Source organism: Lampetra planeri, chromosome 51 (genome assembly GCF_965212315.1).
Source record: "Lampetra planeri chromosome 51, kcLamPlan1.2.h2, whole genome shotgun sequence".
Taxonomy (NCBI): domain Eukaryota; kingdom Metazoa; phylum Chordata; class Hyperoartia; order Petromyzontiformes; family Petromyzontidae; genus Lampetra; species Lampetra planeri.
Genome location: NC_136157.1, coordinates 5768371 through 5794423, shown reverse-complemented (window position 1 = coordinate 5794423; position 26053 = coordinate 5768371). Strand labels below are relative to the sequence as shown.

Below are 26053 nucleotides of genomic sequence, written 5' to 3'. Positions count from 1 at the left end.
TTCCCACTCGCGCGACGTGGTTCCGTTCACTCGATCGCGTTATATTCAATTTGCATCCGCGTTATAAAAAAACCTGTTCCGTAATTACACTAGGCTCTAAGGAAAGCTGTCTCGGGTGTGGACCGATCAACTTCAAGGACAGTGCATACATTATCAGAGTTGTGTTTTTTGTTTGCATTATGACTGCAGGTATTGTGGTCTATGCAAACATGACTCCTTGTAAAAAAGGTGTCAGTTTTGTTGCCAGATAGAAGGGTAAAAAACCAATTATCATATTTTTTACTGGCAAATGAGGTTCCAATGGTACATTAGTCGCGTTACATCCAACTCGCGTTTTGAAAACAACACGCGGCGTTCTAGGAGAACGGACTGTCCTGGAGGAATCCGATGATCATCGCCAGCCCGCCCCACACCCCCCCCCGTCCTCTGGGGGTTTGTCAAAATCGGCACGGCTTGGATGAAGTGGTCCTCGCCGTGGAAATGTGGAGTTTCCGCGGCTAGCTCAAGGCTGTGAGTGGAGGTGAACGTCACACCGAGAGCGTATCTTTCTACCGCTGCACGGAAACGACAATGCAGTTATATTTTTAGTTTTTTGATTGGATTTTTGTTCCAGTGTACTGTTGTACAGCTCCATTGGAACCTCATTTGCCAGTAGAAAAATATGATTATTGTTTTTTTACCCTTTTATCTGGAAACAAAACTGACACCTTTTGCTTACCCCGAGCTCTCATACTCTGATGGTGCATTGTCTTTGAGTTGTGCGCCTTTTGGCGTCATCTGGTCCAACACCATGTGAGACTAGGCTCTAAGGAAAGCTGTCTCGGGTGTGGACTAATCAACTTCAAGGACAGTGCATACATTATCAGAGTTATGTTTTTTGTTTGCATTATGACTGCAGGTATTGTGGTCGATGCAAACATGACTCCTTGTAATAAAGGTGTCAGTTTTGTTGCCAGATAGAAGGGTAAAAAAACAATTATCATGTTGTACAGCTCTTCGTCAATCTACTGCGAGATGATAGCCTCCCCCCCCCCCCACACCTTTTGGGTGGTGGAGGTTATTTCACCACGGTTCACCACGCTGTTCAGTGAGGGATGATGAAGGCGGGGAGCAAACAAGTACAGTACAACAATTGCATTGATCTGCATTGCCTTTGCTGCCCAACCACAGAGGGAGTTGGGAGACGCTCTGACCATTGTGCTTAGAGGATAGCTAGCAAGCCCACACAAGTCCTTTGGACGTGACCGTCCATCCGTCCGTCCCTCCCCCCAGCTAGCCCTCGCCAGACCGACGCCATCGCCAGCTTTGCTGGCTGGGTGGAATTGACGCCCAATCTGCCGTCACCTAACCGTGCCGTGGGCGTTTCGGCGGCGCCGCGCGTGTCAAATCCGTTGCCGCCCGCACGCGACGCGTTCTGCGCGTCGATGGTTACCGCCGTCCGCCGGCTCGCGTTTCTGTCCGCGTCTCTTGGGCAGACCAAGAAGGAGGTGGAGTTCAAGGAGCCCTCGGGCAGCCGCGAACGCCAGGAGAAGGAGACCTCCTCGCAAGACAGGCACCATCGCGACAGGGACAAGGACAAGAGCAAGGAGGGAGACAAAGACAGCAAGGGCAGGGAGAGGGAAAGAGAGCGGCACGCGGCCAAAGACGGCGAAAGGGACCGAGAGAGGACGAAGGACGGGCATCGCGACAGAGACTCGGAGCGGAGGCGGGAGAAGGAGAGCAACGCGGAGGGCTCCAAGGAGCGGGAGAGGGACGGGGCGAGGGAGCGGGAGAGGGGCGGGGAGCGCGGGGAGAGGGGCGGGGAGCGCGGGGAGAGGGGCGGGGAGCGGAAGGACAAGGACGAGCGAGGAGACCGTGTGGCCGCGGGAAGCAGCAAAGACAAGGACAGGCGGAGGGACAAGCAGCGCGACGAAGAGAAAAAAGATAGAAAGGTGAGCGGGGGACGTAAGCTGCAGTCGATGGGTGGGGGAGGTTGGGAGTGGGGGGTCGCTTCCTCTCTGCAGCTGACCCCGCTGTCAATTTGTTCCCCGTGTTCAAGTGCAGGCTACAGGACCCCTTACTCTTCCACTCTGACTATGACTGTCTCTATCAAATGTTTGCGCATGTCCACTTCTGTTTCGGTATAGCGACCTGACTTGTGGTGGGTCGTACAAAGTAGTAACAGCAACAAAATAATATTTTTCGATTTAAAGCTTTCGTGACTGCAGGGATTCATCTTCTTGGTTCTTTCGGTAAAGTCACGTAGAATGGAAATAATAAAATAATAACATTTAAACATAATAAAATAATTCTCACGACGTTTCGGCCACAACGCAAGCAGCTGTCCTCAGGTGAAGAACAGGTCTGTCTTCCCGACAGAGAATTATGTTATTATGCTTTATTTTTATTATTTTATTATTACCATTCTACGTGACTTTACCGAAAGAACCAAGAAAACAAAATAATAGTTAAAATGTTCAGCCCTTTTTGAAGGCCTTCCCATGCTGTATTTGTTGTCATTGGCGTTACTTAATCCTTTCCCGTTCCGAGACTTCTGCCAGTTGCAGGGTGGGGGTCCCGTTCACCGCCGAATCTCGGAACGCGCGAGCGACTCGGCTTAATTTAATTTCGAGAGGCATAGTGGCGATATTTTTAAACGGATTGTACTCAATGCGGGCGCCAGACTCTGCCACGCGCCCTCCCACATGGCCTTGTGGGTGCTTCGGTCCCGTTAAAGTTATTTTATTTTAGTTTTTCTTCCGATTATGTACACGTACGTCATCGGAATGTTGAAAGGGTTAACAATCCTTCACGTTGGTGAGTGCACGATATCAAGTTCAAGTTCATTTATTAGGTATAGCCCTGTGAGCCATTCGGCTCTTGAATCGGGTGCAACCGCAACAAACAAAAAACTAAAACATGAACAAAAAACATCTTAAAGTGAATATGTGACTGAGTGCAAACAGAAAATCCAAGAAAAGACAGCAAAACATTGCAGAAAAAAACACCGTACACCAACGCTGTGTGAAGGGGAAGACCAGGTCCGCTTCAGATCTCACTCGCCACTGGTATTCTCCGTGCCCAGGAATCGAACTCGGGTCACTGGGTTTACAGCGCAGCGTTGTAACCCACCGCTCCACCTCTCCCGCAAACAGACCATCGGGCCCGTGTATATATGAACGTTGATTTTAAAAAAACAGACTATAAATAACCTGAAGCGAAACTCAGGTCGGCTTCTGCGCACTCGGTCGAGAAGTCACCCTGTCTGCCCTCACCATAGCTGCGGTCACAGCCCACGGGCCACTAATGGGATCGGTGAAGCGAGGTTCACGGTGGAGAGATGTTCACGACCTCGCTTGCTATACAGGAGGTCGTGGGTTCGATCCCAACCCCCCCGAGGCCTGTATATTTGGAGTTTGCGTGTCTTTCTCCCCTTGTTGTCGAGCGGATTTTTCTCCGGGTCCTCCGGTTTTTCCCCTCCACATTTAGAATCAACATCACGCTTTTAGCGTATTTGGCCGCTATAAATTTCCACGCGATGATAAGCCACTTCGTTGAGCCGTCATTTGTGATGTCCAGATCGCTTCTGAAAAAGACCTACGTAGCTTAAGTGGGACTTACACCTGGTAAAATGTAAAATAGTTTAGCAGTTTAGTTTTGCATTGCTGCGGTCACACCCCTGCGGGCAGCTAATGGGATCAACGGAGCGAGCCTCTTATTTATTTAACTTGGGTGAGGGCTTTTGAGTTACAAGGCCTCCCCCCCCCCCCAGCCACCACCACCACCCCCCCTCCGGCACTTGAGCAATGCAAACCAGGCCAAGGCAACTTAACGGTGACTCCGGCCGGCAAAACGGACGAGCTGGTGCCCCACGGAGGGTGACTGCAGAGCTGTGGTGCCAAGAAAATGGGATTGAAATTAAAACTATTTGAAGGTTTACCAGGTGAGGCCCACTTGAGCTCTTTTGTCAGGAAGTGACCTCTTGATATGCAAATTATTTTTGTCAAGGCGCCCCTTCCCCCCCCCCCCTTCCAACCCAGCTTAAATATACGCTCCAAGCATGGTGCTGTTTCATTCAGACGCTGTCTCCCCGACAGACCTGGTCTTCACCTGATGACGGCTGCTTGCGTTGTGGCCGAAACGTCGTGAGAATTATTTTATTATGTTTTATTTTTATTATTTTATTACTTCCCTTCTACGTGACTTTACCGAAAGAACCAAGAAGATGAATCCCTGCAGTCACAAAAGCTTTAAATCGAAATTTAGATGGGTTGTTAACGATATTTGTTTACTTTCCCGAAAAGGAAATGGCATTCGGAGCCCGTACAGCCTTCGGATGTTCCGGTTTAATGTCAAAAACAAATTGTCGTGAACCGAAAAAACCTCAGCTGTATTCATTATCGATCGGTTCACCGGATTGTTGAAGATAGAACCGGGGAGCGGTGCCATTCACCCCCCCCCCAGCTCTGCACATCGCTCCCACGTCACGGTTCGGTGTCACAATTCCATTCAGGAATTCTGTTGTGTTTTTTAATCGTTTTTTTCATATTGAACAAGAGCACCGACAGGGGGTACAGCCTGCCCCGTGGGCGACGAGGCCCCCATGGTCCCGGGGTGATTTGGGCAGATGATTCCGTTTGTTAACATTGCCGCAAAAATGGCAGAAACTCCGGGCGACACGCAGCGTTGGTTTGTGAACCCGACTCGTGAAACGTGTGCGAATTGCTTGAAGAAAAAAAACATTAATTCGTACAGGGTTTGAAGCGTGCGTCGCAACCTTCTCATTGATACATTTATATTTTTTGATCAATATATGCATCATTCCACTGATTCTATCTCGTAAATAAACCATGCACCGAGTTTTACTTGCTCAGCCGCTGAGCGTATTTCCGTCGTACACAAAAATAGAATGTAATGTTCAACTTCCTTCACACCGTACTTAGCCAACCCCATGCTGATCAGAGGTAAGGGTTGGGATCGAACTCACAATCTCCTGTATACCAGGCGAGGTAGTTAACATTTTGCCACTGTGAGATGTTGGTATGTGGTTAGCGGTTGGCTCCAACCACATACCAAAGACATTGCTGCTGCTGCTGCTGCTGTTATTGTTGAACTTGTGCGTGGACTCACCCGTACTCTTGAGGAGACCCCACCATCTCTTGCTGCTGCCGCTTGCTGTGTTGTGTGTGACCCAGTCCAGAGACAGGGAGCCGCCGACTGCAGCTACTTCGGAAGACGCACGAGGGCTGGAGGTGAGTGACCGTGGCTTGCACGGGGGAGGGAGGCTTCCTGGAACACTTGCCTCCTTACCCAACGCTCCGTGAATGGCACATTTCTATTGGGGTCCGTCTCTCACACGCTTTGTTCTTCGAGCTTTTACCATTGCTGATCATTTCACGGCTTCAAGTAACCCAGTGTCAAGACGAGTGTGCTCGTGCGTGTGTGACTATCTTTCTCATTCTGTCGCAAGCCTGCGTCTGAGCCTGCCGATGCTGTGGATTTTGAGGTATTTTCCTTTCACCATCTGCACCTTGAATTCAAAGGAAGACGCGACCCAAACTGTGTTTTAAGCCATTCCATTACACCGACATTGTCGATAAGTTCCAACCGCTGGTCACTCGGCACCTTAAAAAAGGCCTGCCCATGCTGGGTCTGTCATTGGGGGTTGTTTGACCATGCTGTGTTATGCTACTCGGTGCAGGATGTTCAAACACCAAATAGAAACCTTTTTCAAGGAATCAAGTCTGCATTAACCGCACGTGGTGAACATGTAAACAAACACGCTCTGAAGGGCTAAACCCATTCTTATTCATGGTCATACTTTGATACTGGAAACAAAGTCTCATGATATTCATAATAAAGCTTTTTGGGTTATTTATAAATGTATCGTAACCCTCCACCACCCGACATGGCCAAACAGTAAAAAAAGTGTCACGTTTACAAAGGACAAATAGTTCACTACTTTAGCCCACCGGTGTGTTGAAGAGTGAATCAACATCATTTTAAATTTTGAGTAGCACGACGTTTCGCTGGTAATTACATCCGGCTTCATCGGGCAATTTGCCAGAATGGTGAAGCCCTCCACTGGCTCCCGGTCTTAAATAGAGCAGCAGCAGGGTGATGTCATCTTTTAACTCGATCTGGTGCAGAGATTTGATATATTGTCTGCTGTACATTTCCACGTGATACGCCACTTTGTTGAGCGGCCATTTGTGGTAGCCAGGTCACTTCTGAAAAAAATAAGTAATATTTAAAAATACTTTTTTTAAAACACGCTTTAATGAAATGTACCGCGCTCGTAATGGCAAAACTCCACGACTCCAGGAAGTGGCCCCGAAGCTTGCCATAACGTAAGGGGCCGTGGTGATTTACAGCCAACGTCAGTTGAGCGTGGACAATTAGACCCAAGCCGAAACATAACATATAAAAAAGATGGTTTGAAAATATTTATTTTAATTTTTAATGATGGAATATAGTATTGTCATCAGTATGACATAAGTATACTAAGTTTGCAGTCGATACCACATTGGGAAGTGGGTAAAAATTTAGTTACAAGATTTGAGGATACAACAACAGACAGAGTGAGTTAATAGAAAGCGTGTAAAAGAGCTCTAGGTGATGGTGGAGGCAATGCTTACCCAGAGCTCTCATACTCTGATGGTGCATTGTCTTTGAGTTTGCGCCTTTTGGCGTCATCTGGTCCAACACCATGTGAGACTAGGCTCTAAGGAAAGCTGTCTCGGGTGTGGACCAATCAACTTCAAGGACAGTGCATACATTATCAGAGTTTTTTTTTCATTATGACTGCAGGTATTGTGGTCTATGCAAACATGAATGACTCCTTGTAAAAAAGGTGTCAGTTTTGTTGCCAGATAGAAGGGTAAAAAAACAATTATCGCAAGGGCAGTCGTTTAGATTCAAAATGTTCAGTGAGCATTTGAACGTGCGTTGTAACGTCTTGCGTTGCGTAGGCCCCACGTTGTTTTCTCGCGAGATAATAGCGCGTCGTTCTTTGGGGCCAGGTCTTCCGTTGAGCATGTTCTTACGCCGTTGTCTCCGTAGTGCGCCGGTTGTCAGCTTTTCTTGTTTAGTTTGTTTCCGTTTAGAACTGCGTTCTGTGTTTAGTTTGTTGTCCTGGCCCCCCACCCCCCGCATCTCCGATTATATCCACGGTTGTCTACGTACGATGCGAAAGACGTTCAACATACAGTAAAACCTTGGATTGCGAGCGTAATTCGTTCCGGAAACGTGTTTGTAATCCAAAGAACTCGTACATCAGTTGTGATCACGTGACGCTCGGCAGACAAAGCGTACACACGTGCTACTCGTATTGCAAAACCTCGCTCGTTTATCAAATTAATATTTACTTAAAATTTTTGCTCGTCTCGCAAAACACTCGCAGACCAAGTTACTCGCAAGCCAAGCTTTTACTGTACATGCGTACATCTTCACGATACATGCGGCGTGGCAATCGGGTAGGGTACGGGTACCCGATTGCGACCTCTGGGATGAAGCCATGTTGCAGGCGCGGGTGGGTTGATTCTAGGAACTTGAATTGTGAGAAGAGACAAGACGTTGGGAAATGAGTGACAAACGGTGATTCACCAGTGACTCACGGCCTACCCATACCCGTACCCGGCCGCACCAGGGTCGCAAACGGCTACCCGTACCCGGCCGGGTACGGGTAGCCAGGTATCGGGTAGGGTACGGGTATCGGGTACCCAGTTGCGACCTCTGGGACTCGGTGACGGTCATGCCACGTGCGACTGCTCTGTTGCCATGTTTTGCCGCAGGCGGGGAGCCCGGCACGGGTGGTGCGGCCGCCCACAGCCAAGGGCCACCGTAGACGGCACCGCGACGTCGTCACCAACGACGCCGCCGCCGCCGCTGACGAAGGTGGGGCCCCGGGAGGCCACCGGTGCGGCTGGCCTCACGGTGGGGCGTGCGCGGCGAGCGAACGTTGGCGCCGCTGCGAGGCTCGGGCACCCGGGAGTCTCGCGGCTCTCTTTCAGGAGGGTCCCACGAAGTTTTTTTCGCAGTCGTCGGGGTTGCGACGATTGCTGCGTGTATTCTAACAACGCAATTGCATCGCTTACAGCATCGTGCGTCCTTTGTCGTTATCCGTCGCCTCTCAGCCTTCGCCTCCACCGCCTACAGTGAGGGAAACAAGTATTTGATCTCCTGCTGATTTTGTACGTTTGCCCACTGACAAAGAAATGATCAGTCTATGATTTTAATGGTAGGTTTATTTGAACAGTGAGAGACAGAATAACAACAACAAAATCCAGAAAAACGCATGTCAAAAACGTTATAAATTGATTTGCATTTTAACGAGGGAAATAAGTATTTAACCAAAATCAGCAGGGGATCAAATACTTTTTTCCCTCACTGTACTACTACCCTTTAAAGCGCTTCCATATCCTTCAGTCGCACCTTTCAGGAACGCATCCCCCACGTAAACCGGTAGTATTGCTGTCGTTGCCTGCAACGCATTCATCTCCAGCGTCGGGCCAGGGCGCACCGAGCCGTGCTCCCGCGTAGGGGTTAACGGGGATGAACGCGAGTCGCTTCGGCGGCAGGCTTGTCGCTCGTGAGCCGAAGCGAGTGAATCGTTCCCGCATCGCAGAGGCGGAGGGCGCGCAGAAGGAGGAGAAGGAGGAGGAGGAGGGAGCGCGGGTGAATGGCGAGGCTGCTGATGTTGCTGCGCTACCGCTACAGAGGTGTGGACGCATGAGCACACGCTAGTGTACACGAGAGCACACACACTAGTGTACACGAGAGCATACACTAGTGTACACGAGAGCATACACACTAGTGTACACGAGAGCACACAATAGTGTACACACGAGCGCACACGCTAGTGTACATGAGAGCGCACACGCTAGTGTACACGAGAGCACACGCTAGTGTACATGAGAGCGCACACGCTAGTGTACACGAGAGCACACGCTAGTGTACATGAGAGCGCACACGCTAGTGTACACGAGAGCACACGCTAGTGTACACGAGAGCGCACACACTAGTGTACACGAGAGCGCACACGCTAGTGTACACGAGAGCACACGCTAGTGTACACGAGAGCGCACACGCTAGTGTACATGAGAGCGCACACGCTAGTGTACACGAGAGCACACGCTAGTGTACACGAGAGCGCACACGCTAGTGTACACGAGAGCACACGCTAGTGTACACGAGAGCACACGCTAGTGTACATGAGAGCGCACACGCTAGTGTACACGAGAGCACACACGCTAGTGTACACGAGAGCATACACACCAGCACGTACACACTTGCGTACATGAGTGCGGACACATGAGGGTACGGACTTGCGTACACACACGCGATTCCCGCTCACGGTTATCTGAACCGGCCCTGGGCCTCCCTTAGGTCCACTCAACCTCTAATAAGTACCTGGTGCGGTGTGTAAAAACATCCCCACTGGGGAGACAAAGGTGGTCGGGCGTGGTGCTGGCCAACCACCCCCTTGCGTGCCGTGTCGGCCTTCATAAGTGCTTGCTAACAGCACTTGCCCTAACAGTCTGTTAAGGCTATAAGGGGAATCTTTGTCTTTGTTTGCGCGCTCTGTGCTGTGTGCGTGTGTGCGTGTGTGTTTGCGTGTGTGCGCGCGTGTGTGTGTGTGCGTGCGTATGTGTGTGCGTGTGTGCGTGTGTGTGCGTGTGTGTGTGCGTGTGTGTGTGCGTGTGTGTGCGTGTGTGTGTGTGTGCGCGTGCGTGCGTGTGCGCGTGTGTGCGCGTGTGTGTGTGTGTGTGTGCGTGTGTGTGTGTGCGTGTCTGTGCGTGTGTGTGCGTGTGTGCGTGTGTGTGCGTGTGTGTGTGCGTGTGTGTGTGCGCGTGTGTGTGTGTGCGTGCGTGCGTGCGTACGTGCGTGTGTGTGCGTGTGTGTGCGCGCGTGTGCGTGTGTGTGTGTGCGCGTGTGTGTGTGTGTGCGTGTGTGTGTGTGCGTGTGTGTGTGTGTGCGTGTGTGCGTGTGTGCGTGTACTAGGAGGCCCCCGCGCCCCAGCAGCGCCCGCCCAGCTGCACCGAGAATCCGACGTCAGGAGAGCGCCGAGACGCATCCGACCGAGAGGTAACGAGGCATCGCCGTGGCGACCCCAACCCTCGCGGTCCCCCCACAAACTCGGCCGAGTCTCTCCATCTTCGTATTTCTGTGTGTGCGTGTATCGCTGTCGCTGTGTGCATCATTCTCTCACTGTGTGTGTGGTGCGTATGGTGGTCTCTGTGTGTACGTGTATCTTCGTATTTCTGTGTGTGCGCGTGTATCGCTGTCGCTGTGTGCATCATTCTCTCACTGTGTATGTGTGGTGCGTTTGGTGGTCTCTGTGTGTACGTGTATCTTCGTATTTCTGTGTGTGCGCGTGTATCGTTGTCGCTGTGTGCATCATTCTCTCACTGTGTGTGTGTGTGTGCGTATTTGCCGAGCTCAGGACGGGGAGTGCCAAGGCCGTGGCCAACGTCATCGTGGAAGGAGGCAGGAACTCCGACGGCGGCGACGATGACGATGACGAGCAGTTCGTGGTTGCTGAGTCGGCGCCAGCTACCTCGGACTCGCTCGACGCCGCAGGACCCGTGAGTTCCACGTCACCAGAATGAGAATATTTATTTAGACTGGAGGAGGAGGAGGAGGAGGAATCTGATGAGCTATGAAGCTATTTTTTTTCACAGATGTCCTGTAGGGGGGCGCAGGGTAAGAACGTTACAACAAACAATACAAAAAGCACGATAGGGGTGGAAAGGTAAAGGAAAGGTAAAAAAAAATCGCCTAAATACGTACAAATAAAACTAAACTATAATCTCGATTTAAAGCTTTCCTGACTGCAGGGATTCATATTCTTGGTTATTTCGGTAAAGTCACGTAGAAGGGAAATAATAAAATAATAAAAATACAACATTATAAAATAAAATTCTCACGACGTTTCGGCCACAACGCAAGCTGCTGTCTTTCCCACAGCTCTGTTTCTTCACCTGAGGACGGCTGCTTGCGTTGTGGCCGAAACGTCGTGAGAATTGTATTTTATTGTTTTATTTGTATTACTTTATTATTTCCCTTACGTGACTTTACCGAAAGAACCAAGAAGATAAACTATAATCCTACAAGCAAAGCCCACTGAGGGTAATGAACTTATTTTTCAGAAGCTACCTGGCCACAAATGGTAGTTCAACAAAGTGGTTCATCATTTGGACATTTGATAGCAGCAAAATAATCTAAAACAATAAAAAAATGCGTGCCTCTTAACGGTAGCTCAACCCGCCGCGTCGGTTCGTCCACGCGCCCTCCCGAGTTACTAAAAGCCGCGTGCCAGAGGTCGCAACCGGGTACCCGATACCCGTACCCTACCCGATACCCAGCTACCCGTACCCGGCCGGGTACGGGTACGGGTACCCGTTTGCGACCCTGGTGCGGCCGGGTACGGGTAGACCGTGAGTCACTGGTGAGTAACTATTTGTCACTCATTTCCCATCGTCTTGTCTCTTCTCACAATTCAAGTTCCTAGAATCAACTCACCCGCGCCTGCAACATGGCTTCATCCCAGAGGTCGCAATCGGGTACCCGATACCCGTACCCTACCCGTACCCGGCCGGGTACGGCCGGGTACGGGTACCCGTTTGCGACCCTGGTGCGGCCGGGTACGGGTAAGGAATCAAAACCCGTTTGCGACCTCTGCCGCCCGCCTAACTTCTAAGCAGCGTCCGCCGCTTAGTGAGAGCGCGAGAGGAGTTTGGTCCAACCAGCTCGTTGGTGTTCCGAGTGGTGGTGGAGCGATTCGGAGATCCCATCCCGGCTTCCAGAATCGGAATCTTTTATTTAGACTGGAGAAGGAGGAGGAATCCGATGAGCCTGTGAAGCTCTTTCTCACAGATGTCCAGTGTGGGGCTCTGCGCTTGTTCAACACGAACGCCTCCTCCTGGCCTCCGTCATGAACTTTTCCCACACGTGGCTTCCTCCAGTGGTGGCCTGTGAGTGTTCTTTCCTCTCTGTGCTCAGCTGGGAGTGGTCGTAAAACCGGATGGTTCGACTTGGTAGATTTTATTTACGATGGAAAATGTAACGGGCCCTTAATAGGTGCCGCTCTCCAGCACTTGCCCCAACACTCTGCCGAGGCTATACGGGCGATCTTTTGTTTTGTATTTACGTACTTCACCGGATAAGCCAGCGGTTAGAAACCGTGGACGCTAGCACGAAACCTTCGCCCGCAGAATGCAACGGGTTCCCGTCGCGCTCTCTCCCAGCCCCCCGCACGTGGTCGCGCTCGCTCGGAAAACCCGCGACGCTCCGTCGTGCGGCCTGTACGTGCGGCGGGGGCTCGCGTCGTTGAGGCGGTGCGCACGGAAACAAACGTCTCGCAAGAGTGGCAGCTGTAGCTTTATTTATTGACTTACTTAAAAATCAGGCGATAGAGCGCGGAGGGTTAGTAACATCCGTGCGCAGTCTCCACAGGCCCGGTGTGTTTACACTTGCGTATGCATTATGCATCGCCAGAGCCTTGTTTAAAAGCAGGTGCGAGCCTCCTGCAAAGATAAGCTTTAGAATATTCATGTGGCGTCTCTATAGACTACCACCACCGCCCACCCCCCCTCCTGCCTCCCATTCATTCACAATCAATTATGCATTGGCCTCCCCCTATTCTGTGGGCCACAGTGCAATATGTTCACAGTTGCATCTTCCACCACGGGCCTGCTAGACCCAGGTGCTTCGCTCGTCAGTACTGGCCAATAACTTGTGTGACAACCATGTGAAATAACGAAGTGTGGTTATCCAGTAATCCATTTTCATCAGCCCTGTGAACAAATCGACACGGCTAAAGTTTTGCTGTCTGAGGTGGTGCCAATATGTGCTCTGGCCCACAGACTCTGATGTTCATTCACTCCCTCCCCACTGCCAATAAGCCTCATGTTTACAACTCCTGGCTACTGATTTAATTTTACATCGGTAACGATTGTTTTTATTAACGGTGTTTGGTATTTTATACGCACAGCAGACGAATGTAGCGTCTATATAAAATAGTGTTTTATGCAAACAGAGAATGTGACGTAGTGCTGCCCATTGGTGGTACGACCACCGTGGTTGCCATTGTGAGTGCGGTATTTTAAACGCTGCGCCCAGAACTAATCGGTTGCCGTGAAGGGCATGGGCAGCGGTCATCAGCCTTCAAGGACCCGCTTAGAGCAGAGGTCGCAAACGGGTTTTGATTCCTTACCCGTACCCATACCCGGCCGGGTACGGGTAGCCGTTCTCTACCCGTACCCTACCCGAAATGAGTGACAAACGGTGATTCACCAGTGACTCACGGCCTACCCGTACCCGTACCCGGCCGCACCAGGGTCGCAAACGGGTACCCGTACCTGGCCGGGTACGGGTAGCCGGGTATCGGGTAGGGTACGGGTATCGGGTACCCGGTTGCGACCTCTGGCTCGGATACGTCATTTGTCAAGGACCACACGACCGTCTCGTGTTCACGTCGCATTGCGGCGATTGAAGTACAGGTCGTCCCCGACTTACGATGGGGTGCGACTTACGATATTTCGATGTTACGATGGCGATAGCGATGCGAGAAAATTGTAAAATATTTTAAATTTCGCGCGGCAGGCAAACGCAGCAGCGTACGAGGTACGATACTGTACGTTTGGACGCTGCCGGGATGTTCTGTACGCATATAGTTTATACAGTACGCTACTGCAAATTGCTCTGTGTTGCTAAATTATCACCATTCTTTAAGTCTCCTGGGTAGGCTAGGCCATCTTGGACTTACGATATTTTCGACTTACGATGGGGTCGTTGTAACGCATCTCCATCGTAAGTCGGGGACTGCCTGTAATTGTTTTTGTTTGTTACCGAATTCGAACAAAAGAAATGTCTCTCGTTATCTTTGTTGCCCGACCTCCTTGGCATAGGGCAACGATGGTGTGACATCACGACTAAACTCGACTTTAAATTATTCGTTTTCAGTAAAGTCACGTAGGTAAGAAAGAAAATAAATCAATTAAATCGCGATGTTTCGAAGGCAACACAAGCTTCCGTCTTCAGGTGGAACCGTCACAGCAAAATCAGTGTGTCAAATTTTGGTGTGACAGCAAAATTAGTGCGAGGTAGTTAACAACTCGCCATCGTTTAGTCGGCTTTCGTGAGCCCCAGGCTCTTTCTCACTTCAAGGAGCCATGCGAGCTTTATGCCAGCCAGATTACCGTCCCAGGAACAGCTTTTATAAAGTTTGTGGGACTGTTGTGGGAACACCCCAGCTTGGGTACTGTCCCAGCAGTACTGTGCTGAATATATAATAATTATCAACAATAATATCAGTGCAATTTATAACGCGCACAGATGTAAATTAATCTGACTGTCGGGTGCAGAGCCAAGCTCCGTGTGAGTGCCTCCTTAAAAACAAAAACTCTGCGCATGCTGCTGCTGCTGGAAATGTAGGGGGCGGCGATGGCGTTGCAGACGGCTTAGGCTGCCGCGGAGAAACGACGACAGGCAGTGACCCCTGGTCATGCTCCTCGGTGCAGAGAGGAGGAGGAGGTTATGAGCTGCGCTGCTGCGGAGGAGGAGGAGTGGGGTGCAAACCGTGAGCCGTGTAGTGCAAGGATACAGGAGGGCGAAGGGCACGGAGAAACAACGGCAGGCAGTGGCAACGGACCCTGGTCCTGGATTACAGAGGAGGTTTTGAGTCGCGCCGTGGAGAGTCGCAAAATACATGGTGCTGGTTTGGGGTTGCCACCTGTCCTGCTTTTCCCAGCGTTGTCCTCTTGTGGAGGCAGCCGTCCTGGGAATTCTGTACCCGTAGTCATGATAATAACGTACACCACTTGTCTTCCTTCGGCATTGTGGGATATTCTTCCCATGATACACCCTGGTGTCTTCGGGCCTCAAAAGTGCTTGCCAACAGCAACCGTGGCAACGCCTCCCCCCCCCATACCCTGTCTGTCTAAAGTGGGGTTCTTCTTTTTCAGTTGGAGGCTACGGAAGACGTCGATGGAGAGGAACACGGTGGGTGGTTGTAGTTTTTAGTTTGTATCTATACATCTATAAATGAAACTGTAAAACTAAACTATTTTTATTTCACCAGGTAAGTATCGATATTTTTCAGAAGCGACCTGGCCCGCAAATGATAGCTCAACCAAGTGGCTTATCGCGTGGACATTTATCGCAGCCAAACGAACGCATGTTTCTAAACGCGGAGGGAAAAAAAACCCGAGGACCCGGAGAAAAATCCGCACCACCACAGGGAAAAGACAAACTCCAAATGTACAGCAGGTGTCAGGGTGGTGATCGAACCCACGACCTCCTGTATACCAGGCGAGGTAGTTAACATCTCCGCCACCGTGGGATCCCATCGTAGTGTGCGTGATCGCCAGCGCTGTTGTTGGCGTGGGAGGGTGCACACGTGGCACTGCAGAGTATAATTAACTCGTGTTTCATTATTCAGCAAATGCCAACTATGCATCCGTGAGCCGTCTGCCGCATATCAACATAAGTGCCACCCCTCCGCTCCCCTCCCTGTGTCCACGCAACCGCTCTCGTGCAGCCCCCTTCTCCAGCCGCCCCGGGGGGGGGGGGGCGATAATCCGGCGCTTTGAAAACAAGGGGGGCGTTGCGGCTCGCGCAAATGAGCGGCGAGACGTCCAGACACGCTGTGTGTTGTGGGAGTTGCGTGGTGGCCAGAGTAACAGAGTGGGAGTTGCGTGGTGGCGCGAGTAACAGAGTGGGAGTTGGGTGGTGGCCAAAGTAACAGGGTGGGAGTTGGGTGGTGGCCAGAGTAACAGGGTGGGAGTTGGGTGGTGGCGCGAGTAACAGAGTGGGAGTTGGGTGGTGGCCAGAGTAACAGAGTGGGAGTTGGGTGGTGGCCAGAGTAACAGAGTGGGAGTTGGGTGGTGGCCAGAGTAACAGAGTGGGAGTTGGGTGGTGGCCAGAGTAACAGAGTGGGAGTTGGGTGGTGGCCAAAGTAACAGGGTGGGAGTTGGGTGGTGGCCAGAGTAACAGGGTGGGAGTTGGGTGGTGGCGCGAGTAACAGAGTGGGAGTTGGGTGGTGGCCAGAGTAACAGAGTGGGAGTTGGGTGGTGGCCAAAGTAACAGGGTGGGAGTTGGGTGGTGGCGCGAGTAACAGAGTGGGAGTTGGGTGGTGGCCAGAGTAACAGAGTGGGAGTTGGGTGGTGGCCAGAGTAACAGAGTGGGAGTTGGGTGGTGGCGCGAGTAACAGAGTGGGAGTTGGGTGGTGGCCAAAGTAACAGAGTGGGAGTTGGGTGGTGGCCAAAGTAACAGGGTGGGAGTTGGGTGGTGGCGCGAGTAACAGAGTGGGAGTTGGGTGGTGGCCAGAGTAACAGAGTGGGAGTTGGGTGGTGGCCAGAGTAACAGAGTGGGAGTTGGGTGGTGGCGCGAGTAACAGAGTGGGAGTTGGGTGGTGGCCAAAGTAACAGGGTGGGAGTTGGGTGGTGGCCAGAGTAACAGAGTGGGAGTTGGGTGGTGGCCAGAGTAGCAGAGTGGGAGTTGGGTGGTGGCCAGAGTAACAGAGTGGGAGTTGGGTGGTGGCCAGAGTAACAGAGTGGGAGTTGGGTGGTGGCCAAAGTAACAGGGTGGGAGTTGGGTGGTGGCCAGAGTAACAGAGTGGGAGTTGGGTGGTGGCCAGAGTAGCAGAGTGGGAGTTGGGTGGTGGCGCGAGTAGCAGAGTGGGAGTTGGGTGGTGGCCAGAGTAACAGAGTGGGAGTTGGGTGGTGGCCAGAGTAGCAGAGTGGGAGTTGGGTGGTGGCCAGAGTAACAGAGTGGGAGTTGGGTGGTGGCCAGAGTAACAGAGTGGGAATTGGGTGGTGGCGCGAGTAACAGAGTGGGAATTGGGTGGTGGCCAAAGTAACAGAGTGGGAGTTGGGTGGTGGCGCGAGTAACAGAGTGGGAGTTGGGTGGTGGCGCGAGTAACAGAGTGGGAGTTGCGTGGTGGCCAGAGTAGCAGAGTGGGAGTTGCGTGGTGGCCAGAGTAGCAGAGTGGGAGTTGCGTGGTGGCCAGAGTAGCAGAGTGGGAGTTGCGTGGTGGCCAGAGTAGCAGAGTGGGAGTTGCGTGGTGGCCAGAGTAGCAGAGTGGGAGTTGCGTGGTGGCCAGAGTAGCAGAGTGGGAGTTGCGTGGTGGCCAGAGTAGCAGAGTGGGAGTTGCGTGGTGGCCAGAGTAGCAGAGTGGGAGTTGCGTGGTGGCCAGAGTAGCAGAGTGGGAGTTGCGTGGTGGCCAGAGTAACAGAGTGGGAGTTGCGTGGTGGCCAGAGTAGCAGAGTGGGAGTTGCGTGGTGGCCAGAGTAGCAGAGTGGGAGTTGCGTGGTGGCCAGAGTAGCAGAGTGGGAGTTGCGTGGTGGCCAGAGTAACCGAGTGGGAGTTGCGTGGTGGCCAGAGTAACAGGGTGGAGCGGTATACCTGTGACCGCAGGGAGGTTGAGTCTCGTGCCCATCTCGGGTTTGTTTCAACCGACGCCTCGGTTTGACGGAATCGGCCAAAAACAACGAAAATTGCCAGGAGCCGTCGACTTGTTCAGCAGTATTTCTTCACTCATTTTCAGAGATGGGAGGGCCCACTCTGCCGATAAGACATCAGTAGTGTTAAGGGGCCACCACACCTTTGAAACCATTGGGGAGGTTTGACAGCACGATGATGATGATGGGGGACGGTATTTCACATTTCGTGTATTGTCGGAGAGGCCGTGCTTAAGGCCACCAGGGGGGGGCCCGGCCCACCGGTGGGACCCGCGGGGGGGGGGGGGGGGCCTTTACGATGAAGACCACCGACTTGGGAGACCCGAGGCCCCTGAGTGGAACTCGGCTTCCTGGCGACCGCGGGATGAGGGCAGCGGCGTCCCGAGCCGCGCGAGCCCCTTGGCCTCGTCGTTTCCCCGTGCCGACGTGCCGACGTGTCGACTTGCCGACGTGCCGACGTGCGCCGCTTTGTGCCGCAGGTGGCCTCGTGAAGAAGATCCTGGAGACGAAGAAGGGCTACGGAGCGACGCGGACACCGCCCAAGGTGCGCGGCGGTGGCGGTGGCTTCGTGCGCCGAGGGGACGAATTAACACCCCCCCCCCCGTCCCCAGGCCACGCGTGACGGTCCCAAGTTTACGTTTGTTGGACGCGAGTCCCAACTCAAGAGACCGGGGATGAAGTCTCGTTTGCAAAAGTGACACGATTTAGGGGGGGGGGGTGTAGGTGGTAGCCTGCCAGTAAGAGGGGGCGATGATTGGTATGTAGAGTGGTGCAAGAAGCCTATGTGGGGTCAAAGGCCTGTGTGTGTTTGTGTAAATAACTTATTTTGCACCGGATGTACGTATGTGCTTGTCTGTCAGTATGTCCGAATGCGTGCATGTCTGTGTGCGTCTCTGGGGTAGGGGGAGCGGGAGTGTAGTGGTTGGCGTGCTGCACTACGAACCCCCGTCGTCAGAGTTCGATTCCCGCTCACGGCTACCAACACCAGTGACGGTTATCTGGGCCTCCCCTAGGTCGACTCGGCCTCAAATGAGCACATGGTGTGGAGTGTAATCGCCACTAGGGCATGGTGCCGGCCACCCACCCACCCCCCGTCGCGTGCCGGCCACCCACCCACCCCCCGTCGCGTGCCGGCCATCATAATATGCGCTGCTCCTCGCGAAGCGCACTCGCCCCAACAGTCTGTTAAAGCTGACGCGGGGTGGGGATCTCTGCCCGCGCGTGCGTGCGTGCTGCAAGGTGGTGATGGACGGCGCGCGTCAGAAGGGGCGCGAGGCGGCGCTGCGCGAGACGGAGCGCCTACGTGGAGCCGTGCAGGCGCTGTGCCGCAGCACGCTGCCGCTCAGCAAGGTGATGGACTACCTGCAGGAGGACCTGGACGCCATGCACGCCGAGCTCGCCACGTGGACGCGCCAGAGGCGGCAGCACGCCGAGGCTCTCGCCGACCAGCACAGGTTGCCCGCGTGTGTCCGTGTGTGTGTGTCCGCGTGTGTGTGTGTGCCCGCGTGTGTGTGTGTGCCCGCGTGTGTGTGTCCGCGTGCGTGTGTGTGTCCGCGTGTGCCCACGTGTGCCCACGTGTGTGCCCGCGTGTGGCCGCGCATGTGTGTGTGTGTGTGAGGAGCAGTGGTGTAACCGGTTAGCGCGCTGCGCTACAAACCCCCCCGGCGAACGGAGTTTCGATGCCCTGGTTTTTTCGGTAAAGTCACGTAGGTAAAAAATTAATAGAAATAATAATAGAAATAAAATAATAATTCACGACGTTTCGGAGGCAACACAAGTCTCCGTCATCAGGTGGGACCGTCACAGCCAGATTTACTGTATCAAGTGAGGAAAAATCCAAGAGACAAGATCTTATATACAAGTTAAGGGGGAGGGGGGGAGGAGGTTTTCTGACTTTACCGAAAAAACCTAAGAGTATGAATCCTTGCAGTCACGAAAGCTTCAAATCTAGAAGTTCGATTCCCTGCTTTAAGCTACCAAACATTTGTCGTGGGCCTCCCCTAGGGCGACTCAGCCTCAATTGAGTACCCACTGCTCTCTGCTGTGTAAACGTCGCCACTGGGGAGACCACAGCGGCCGGGTGTGGTTCTGACCACCCTCGTGGGCCGTGGCAGCCTTCATAGATGCTACTCAATTTAAAGCTTTCGTGACTGCAGGGATTCATCTTCTTGGTTCTTTCCCTTCTACGTGACTTTACCGAAAGAACCAAGAAGAGGTGCTACTCAATGTAACGGCACTTGTCCCAACAGTCGGTTCAAGGCTATACGGGGGATCTTTGCGTCTTGCTGGAGAGCTTATGCCGTGGTCCATTGCACTGCGATGCAGGCCTAGTGGCCTGACCCTAACATTCGCTCCTGTCTCCACAGCCTAAGCCAGTCGTCCTCAAGCCTTTATGGCAAATGTACTCCCTGCCTTGTTGTTGAATTTTGTTTCAACCGAGTTAACCCCCCCTTTGCCTGACCCACCATGATTCCGGGTTACCCAACGGATTTAAATGTTATCGTTGTTATTTTATATTGGAAGATTCACACGTGACTATTCACCAGTGGCTTCGCGTATGATGTGTAACTTCACACATTTACAAGTCACCGTCTAGCCCCTGGGACACTGCCACCTACCCCCAGGGGTCCGCATACCCCCGGTTGAGAACCACTGGCCGAAGTTGTGGGGGTTCATGAATATTTTACGGTCTCGCCGTCCTCTTATCAACTACATCTCATCTCTATTTAAAGCTTTCGTGACTGCAGGGATTCATCTTCTTGGTTCTTTCAGTAAAGTCACGTGACTTTACCGAAAGAACCAAGAAGATACATCTCATATCGCTAGACGGTTCTGCGATGTTAACTCTCTCGCCTGGTATACAAGAGGTCGTGGGTTCGATCCCGACCCTGACACTGTATATATGGAGTGTGCGTGTCCTCTCACCCTGTGGTCGCGTGTACATTTTTTCCAGGTCCTCCGGTTTTCCCCTCCGCATTTCAGAATCAGAATCTTTATACTGGAGGAATCCGATGGGCTGTGAAGATCTTTTCTATAGATGTATTTGGCTGCCATGAATGCCAACGTAATAATAGAAGCCCACTTGGTTGAGCCATCATTTGTGATAGCCAGATGGTCGCTTCTGAAAAAAATGGCTACGTAGCTCGGCGAGGCATTCACCTGGTGAAATAGAAAATAGTTTAGTCGTTACAGCTTGCGCGTCCTTATCGTGCGCCCGTGTCTCGTACGCGCGCCAAGGCTGACGGAGAAGGCGCTGGAGCCGCTGAGGGCCGAGTTGACGACCCTCGATCAGCAGATCCAGGAGCAGCTGGAGCAGATCGGCGCCGTCAAGGCGTCCGTCCACCGCAACGACGAGAGAATCGACAAGATGATTGGCAGCATCGGCGCCGGAGCCAGGGCTTAGGGGGGCGGAGCGCCGGTCGGGCCGCAGGTCTCGCTCACGGTCCTCCTGCCGCCGGCGGAAGAGTGCGACGTACGTGGGTACGTACGTACGTAGAACTTTGTTTCGCACCGTACGTAGCCAACCGCGCTAATCAGAGGGGAAGGACAACAAACTAAACACAAAAAGGAGCTCTAATAGAAGTGAGTTTTCAATCGAGATTATTTAAAAGTGGCATAGCTCCAGTGGCTTCCTAACATCGGAAGGAAGAGCGTTCCAGACGGTCCGCAGAACCACATCTGAAAGCGGCGACCGTCTTTATTGGATGGCTAGTCAAAAGCCGGTGCTACTGCTGCTGCCGCGAGGATGACCGACGGAGTTCGCGTGATGTTTTATGCCCCTTGACGAGATCAGCGAGCTGTCCCGGTTAATTTGTGACGAGCACTTTGTGTGTGTGATGAGCGCAGCCTTCCACCGTATTCGTTCGGCAATGGAAAGCCAATGCAAATCGGTGAACACCGAACGGATATCTAGCGGGAGAGACGTGGGACTGGGGGGTGGGACTCGTGTAGACTCGCACGGACCGACAGACCCCGTTGTTGATCGAGACGCAGGGAGGGAGAGGTTGTACACTGGGGGAGCTTTTAGCGAACACACGCCCAGTCTCATTGGATGACACTCCGAATGGAACTCAATCGCGAACACACAAACTCACACGCGCGCGCACGCACACACACACTCGGTTCTGAACAGGGCCTCACTCATCCCAGGCACTTGTTAGGAACCCAAAGCCGGTAGAAGCTTTTCCTGAACTTAGACATTCATTATAATTGTTGATGGTCACAGCTGTTGCAGAACTGTTTCCCGTGACGTCCATGTTGCTCTCATGTCCGGACAACCTGCTTGGGGTTGGTGGTTGAACGGCTCTTCCCTCTTAACGCGAGGCAGCGTTGCTGGGCTTGCCTCGTGTTACACACCCTTGCTGATGAGACTCAATGTACTGAGTCTGCCCGTTTAAACAAGTGCTGATAGATAAGATAGAATCTAGTAGTTCCTTTTTGGCCGATGAACCTCAAATGTTACTTTGATCGATCTCCGGTGGTTAAACAGAACCCGGTAGAATATTTTATTCCCAGCTCTAGCCACAGCCTCCACTGATTGTCTTTTTCTTCCCCATCTCAGTTCTGTTATACAATGCCGTGTAGGTGTCTACAAACAAACCAGGGGATGAGACATGGGACACTGGGAGACGAGGTGGGGGGGGGGACACTGGCAGACACACCACTCGCTCTTCTGTAGTGAATGGGATTTACAGATGACATCAGTCCTCCGATGGTGGCCCATGCCGCGAATTTAACACACACTTTGGGATCACAAGAAAGGGTTTCTCCGTTCACTATTCCTGTTACGTTGAGTTTGTGTTTTCTGCGCTCCAACGTGTGTGGGGTTTTCTCCGGGCACTCCGCAGTTTCCCGCACGCAAACAATATCAATAAACGAAACGTTCCAAGCACCAGGGCCTTCCTGCGACGGCTTTCCCCTGCAACAGATGCAGAAGCCGAGTCTCAGAGGTCGCAAACGGGTTTTGATTCCGTACCCGGCCGCACCAGGGTCGCAAACGGGTACCCGTACCCGGGTACCCGTTCCCTACCCGTACCGTACCCGTACCCTACCCGAAATGAGTGACAAACGGTTACTCACCAGTGACTCACGGCCTACCTGTACCCGGCCGCACCAGGGTCGCAAACGGGTACCCGATTGCGACCTCTGGGATGAAGCCATGTTGCAGGCGCGGGTGGGTTGATTCTAGGAACTTGAATTGTGAGAAGAGACAAGACGTTGGGAAATGAGTGACAAACGGTTACTCACCAGTGACTCACGGCCCACCCGTACCCGTACCCGGCCGCACACGGGTACCCGTACCCGGCCGTTTGCGACCCTGGTGCGGCCGGGTACGGGTATGTGTAGGCCGTGAGTCACTGGTGAGTAACCGGCTGGGTACGGGTAGCCGGGTATCGGGTATCGGTTACCCGGTTGCGACCTCTGCCGAGTTTCGGTCAAGCCACTGCGCCGCTAAGGGCCTCATTGCATCATCTCGACGAGACCGCGTTTTTAGAGATCTGCAAGCGGCGATGACGGGCACTGCTCATTGCAGCCGTGGGGCCGCCAGTGACCAATTTAATTCTCATTGAACGTCGTTGATTTTAACTGTCACTTAAAGCTGTGTGTATATATAAAGCTATAAACCTGTACACTAAGTTGTACATACCACAGCAGCTACTTTTCGTAACGGTTTGCAAAACATCACTTGGAAAAGTTTGCGTGTTCTCTCGGTACGGAATTGCACGGAGTTTTATTTCTAAACGTGCTTTTTGTATCGTCAAATGTGTGGCCGTACAAAGTGTTTGTTAAATGCACCCGCAAGACTTTTTATTTAAATAAGGGGGGAGTTGTGTGGGTTTTCCCCAGCCACAGTGCTTTTGTCAGTGTGATGCACAAACACCACCCCAGCTTTTAAGACTTAAGGACATTTCTTCCCATGCGGTGGCTATTCTGGACACTTAAAACACATTCCACAGTATGCGTTTCTGCCTGCAAATACTGTGCATTAGGAACTGGGGGGGGAGGGTTGGCACGGTTTTTTTGAAGTGATGCAAGGTTAATTGTTTGGACTTAAAATACGTTCTCAGGTTTGTGAAATATTAAAATAAACCCTTCAAATAAAAGAAAAACCTGGAACACTCGTAGGAGGAGTGGTGGTTATTTCATCAACCGTACAACACGTGGAGGCAGAATGAGGTGTGGGTGGATATTTCACCAAACTGTGAATGCGGTGAGGTGCAAACCGTCCCGGCCTTTGTCGCTTGTGACTGCCCCGGCACGCCGCAGTATTCTGGCGGACCAAGCGGGTTTACTCCACTCCGCTACTCCCCCAAATGTCAATCGCGCTCGGCAAATCATAAAGCGTGTCCGCGACATTCACTTTTCACCGATAAAACTTTTATTCATCGTACAAGACACTAATGCTCGTGAGCGCTAATACTGTTCCTGTGTGTTACATATATAACAGCATTTCTCACGTGAAATTACATTCTACAATAACGGTACTGTTTACTATACACACTGAAAACACGCGCTCGCCGGTGACGATTATTGTGAAGCCACGTTCAATTGTTAATCGGCGCGCACGCGTGACGCGTCCGTGTGTACGAGTGATCCCGGTCACTCCACGCGGGGCAGGGCCGCGTGCGTGTCTTTGGCCAATGAGAGCTGCTCCCCCCCCCCCTCCCGTGGTGTCATCTTCAGGGCCACGATTACATCCCACCGATCATCGATTCCGAAAACGCCACGACAAAAAACTTGGGTAACACGTTTTCCGCGTTGATAACGCTGCGGCCTTAGCAGTAAAACGTATTTTAACTATTTAAACAGTTTTTCTATATACCAGGAAAGGCCCACCGAGTTGGATAGCTCTTTTTTCACAAGCGACCCATCACAAATGATAGCAGCTGAAGTGCTGAACGAAGTGGCTTGTCGCGTGGAAATTTACAAGTGGCAGCGAAATACTCTAAACGTAACGGGCGTCTTTTCGGGAAACGGCCCTTCTTCATCGCACAAATTATTGCGTTATTCAATAGCTGTGAGTAGATAATATGCCAATTTTAAAAGTGTTCATGAAGAAAGTTTATTTTACTTGCATTTTTAACAGGGTCCCAGTCTCCAACTATTTTCCATGGTGTCTCTAACCTCTCAATGTACTATAAAGAAAATGGTCTTGCACAAAACGTTTGCTCTATGAGATCTCTTTTACCAGTGGCAAAATATAATAGTAGGTTTTTACCCTTTTAACTGGTACAAAACTGACACCTTTATTCAAGGCATCATGTTTGCAATGACCACAAAACAAGTAGTCAATAAAGCAAACAAAAAAAAGCAACTGATAAGGATAATAATATGCACTGTCCTTACGCCTTCTGGTGTCATCCGGCCCTACACCAATGGGGACTAGGCTCTAAAGAAAGCCGTCTCGGGTGTGGGCCAATCAACTTCAAGGACAGTGCATATTATTATCCTTATCAGAGTTGCTTCTTTTTGTTTGCTTTATTGACTACTTGTTTTGTGGTCATTGCAAACATGATGCCTTGAATAAAGGTGTCAGTTTTGTACCAGTTAAAAGGGTAAAAACCTACCATTAAAACGTTTGCTATTTAACTTCCTCGCCTGGTATGCAGGAGGTTGGATCCAGACCCTGACGCCTGCTGTATATTATTTGGAGTTTGCATGTTCTCTCTCTCCCCATGGTGGGATACATTTATCTCCAGTTTTCCCCTCCACATTTCAAATCAACATCACACGTTTAGAGGATTTGGCTGGTGTGGATTTTTCTCCGGGTCCTCCGATTTTTCCCTCCGCGTTTAGGAACATGCGTCTATTTGGCTGCAATAAATGCCCACGCGATGATCCACTTTGTTGAGCCATCATTTTGTGGCCGGATCGCTTCTGATAAAGCGCTACATAAGCTCAGTGGGACTTGTCTTGTAAACAAACAAAACATTGGTTTAGCACCGAGTTTGTTTCAGCCTTTCATTTTGAGCCTGAATGGGGAGCTACGGTTGACCAGATCATGGGGAGGCATCCAGGTGGTGTGGTGGATCTGTCACAGCACCTGCGAGTAGCATGGTCGGCTACGTACGGTGCGAAAGAAGTTCAACATGAAGAGCACATCCACCCAAATGCATGTCCACCTCCCACACAAGGCTGAGTTTTTGCCGGACACGAACTCCCTCTCTCTCAGAAGGACATTTTAAAGGTATTCCTCCTTTTAAATACATTTGTTGTTTTAAGTCTTGACAAGAGAGTAACTTCTAGAAAAAGGGGAAATACGATGTTTACATGAACCTAAGGGGTCTAAAACATTACATTCATGATTTCGCTATTTCATTCGTTTAAATAAGGTAACAACACGAGACCGGGTTGCGACTTATTAGGGCCTCATCGGCAAAGGACGGACCATTCTGAGACGATGCCACTTCGGGATGGGCAATATCAGCCACCCAAGCACCGAGTTGATAACTAAAGTGAACAGCGAGGTTTCAGAGAACAATGTTAAGATTCGACCACTTCAGACCGGCTGTTTGCATGCAGCCCCAGTTGACAGTAACAATATTACTATTACCGGTCGATAAAAAAAAACTATCTTCTCAACACGCCAAGGTAAAATATACATTAGAAGT

The 26053-nt window shown here is 51.6% G+C and overlaps 1 protein-coding gene across 1 annotated transcript in view; it reads left to right on the top strand.

Moving 5' to 3' along the window:
- Positions 1-22332, top strand: part of TRAF3IP1 (TRAF3 interacting protein 1) — a 36345-nt gene extending 14013 nt beyond the window's left edge. The window contains exons 5-14 of the mRNA XM_078616714.1: positions 1476-1931; positions 5175-5231; positions 7773-7875; positions 8606-8699; positions 9982-10065; positions 10424-10565; positions 14946-14982; positions 17921-17985; positions 18681-18895; positions 20679-22332. Of these exons, the coding sequence (XP_078472840.1) occupies positions 1476-1931; positions 5175-5231; positions 7773-7875; positions 8606-8699; positions 9982-10065; positions 10424-10565; positions 14946-14982; positions 17921-17985; positions 18681-18895; positions 20679-20844 (1419 nt within the window). The 3' untranslated portion in view covers positions 20845-22332. The remainder of the gene's footprint in view (positions 1-1475; positions 1932-5174; positions 5232-7772; positions 7876-8605; positions 8700-9981; positions 10066-10423; positions 10566-14945; positions 14983-17920; positions 17986-18680; positions 18896-20678) is intronic.
- The last annotated feature ends 3721 nt before the right edge of the window (positions 22333-26053 follow it).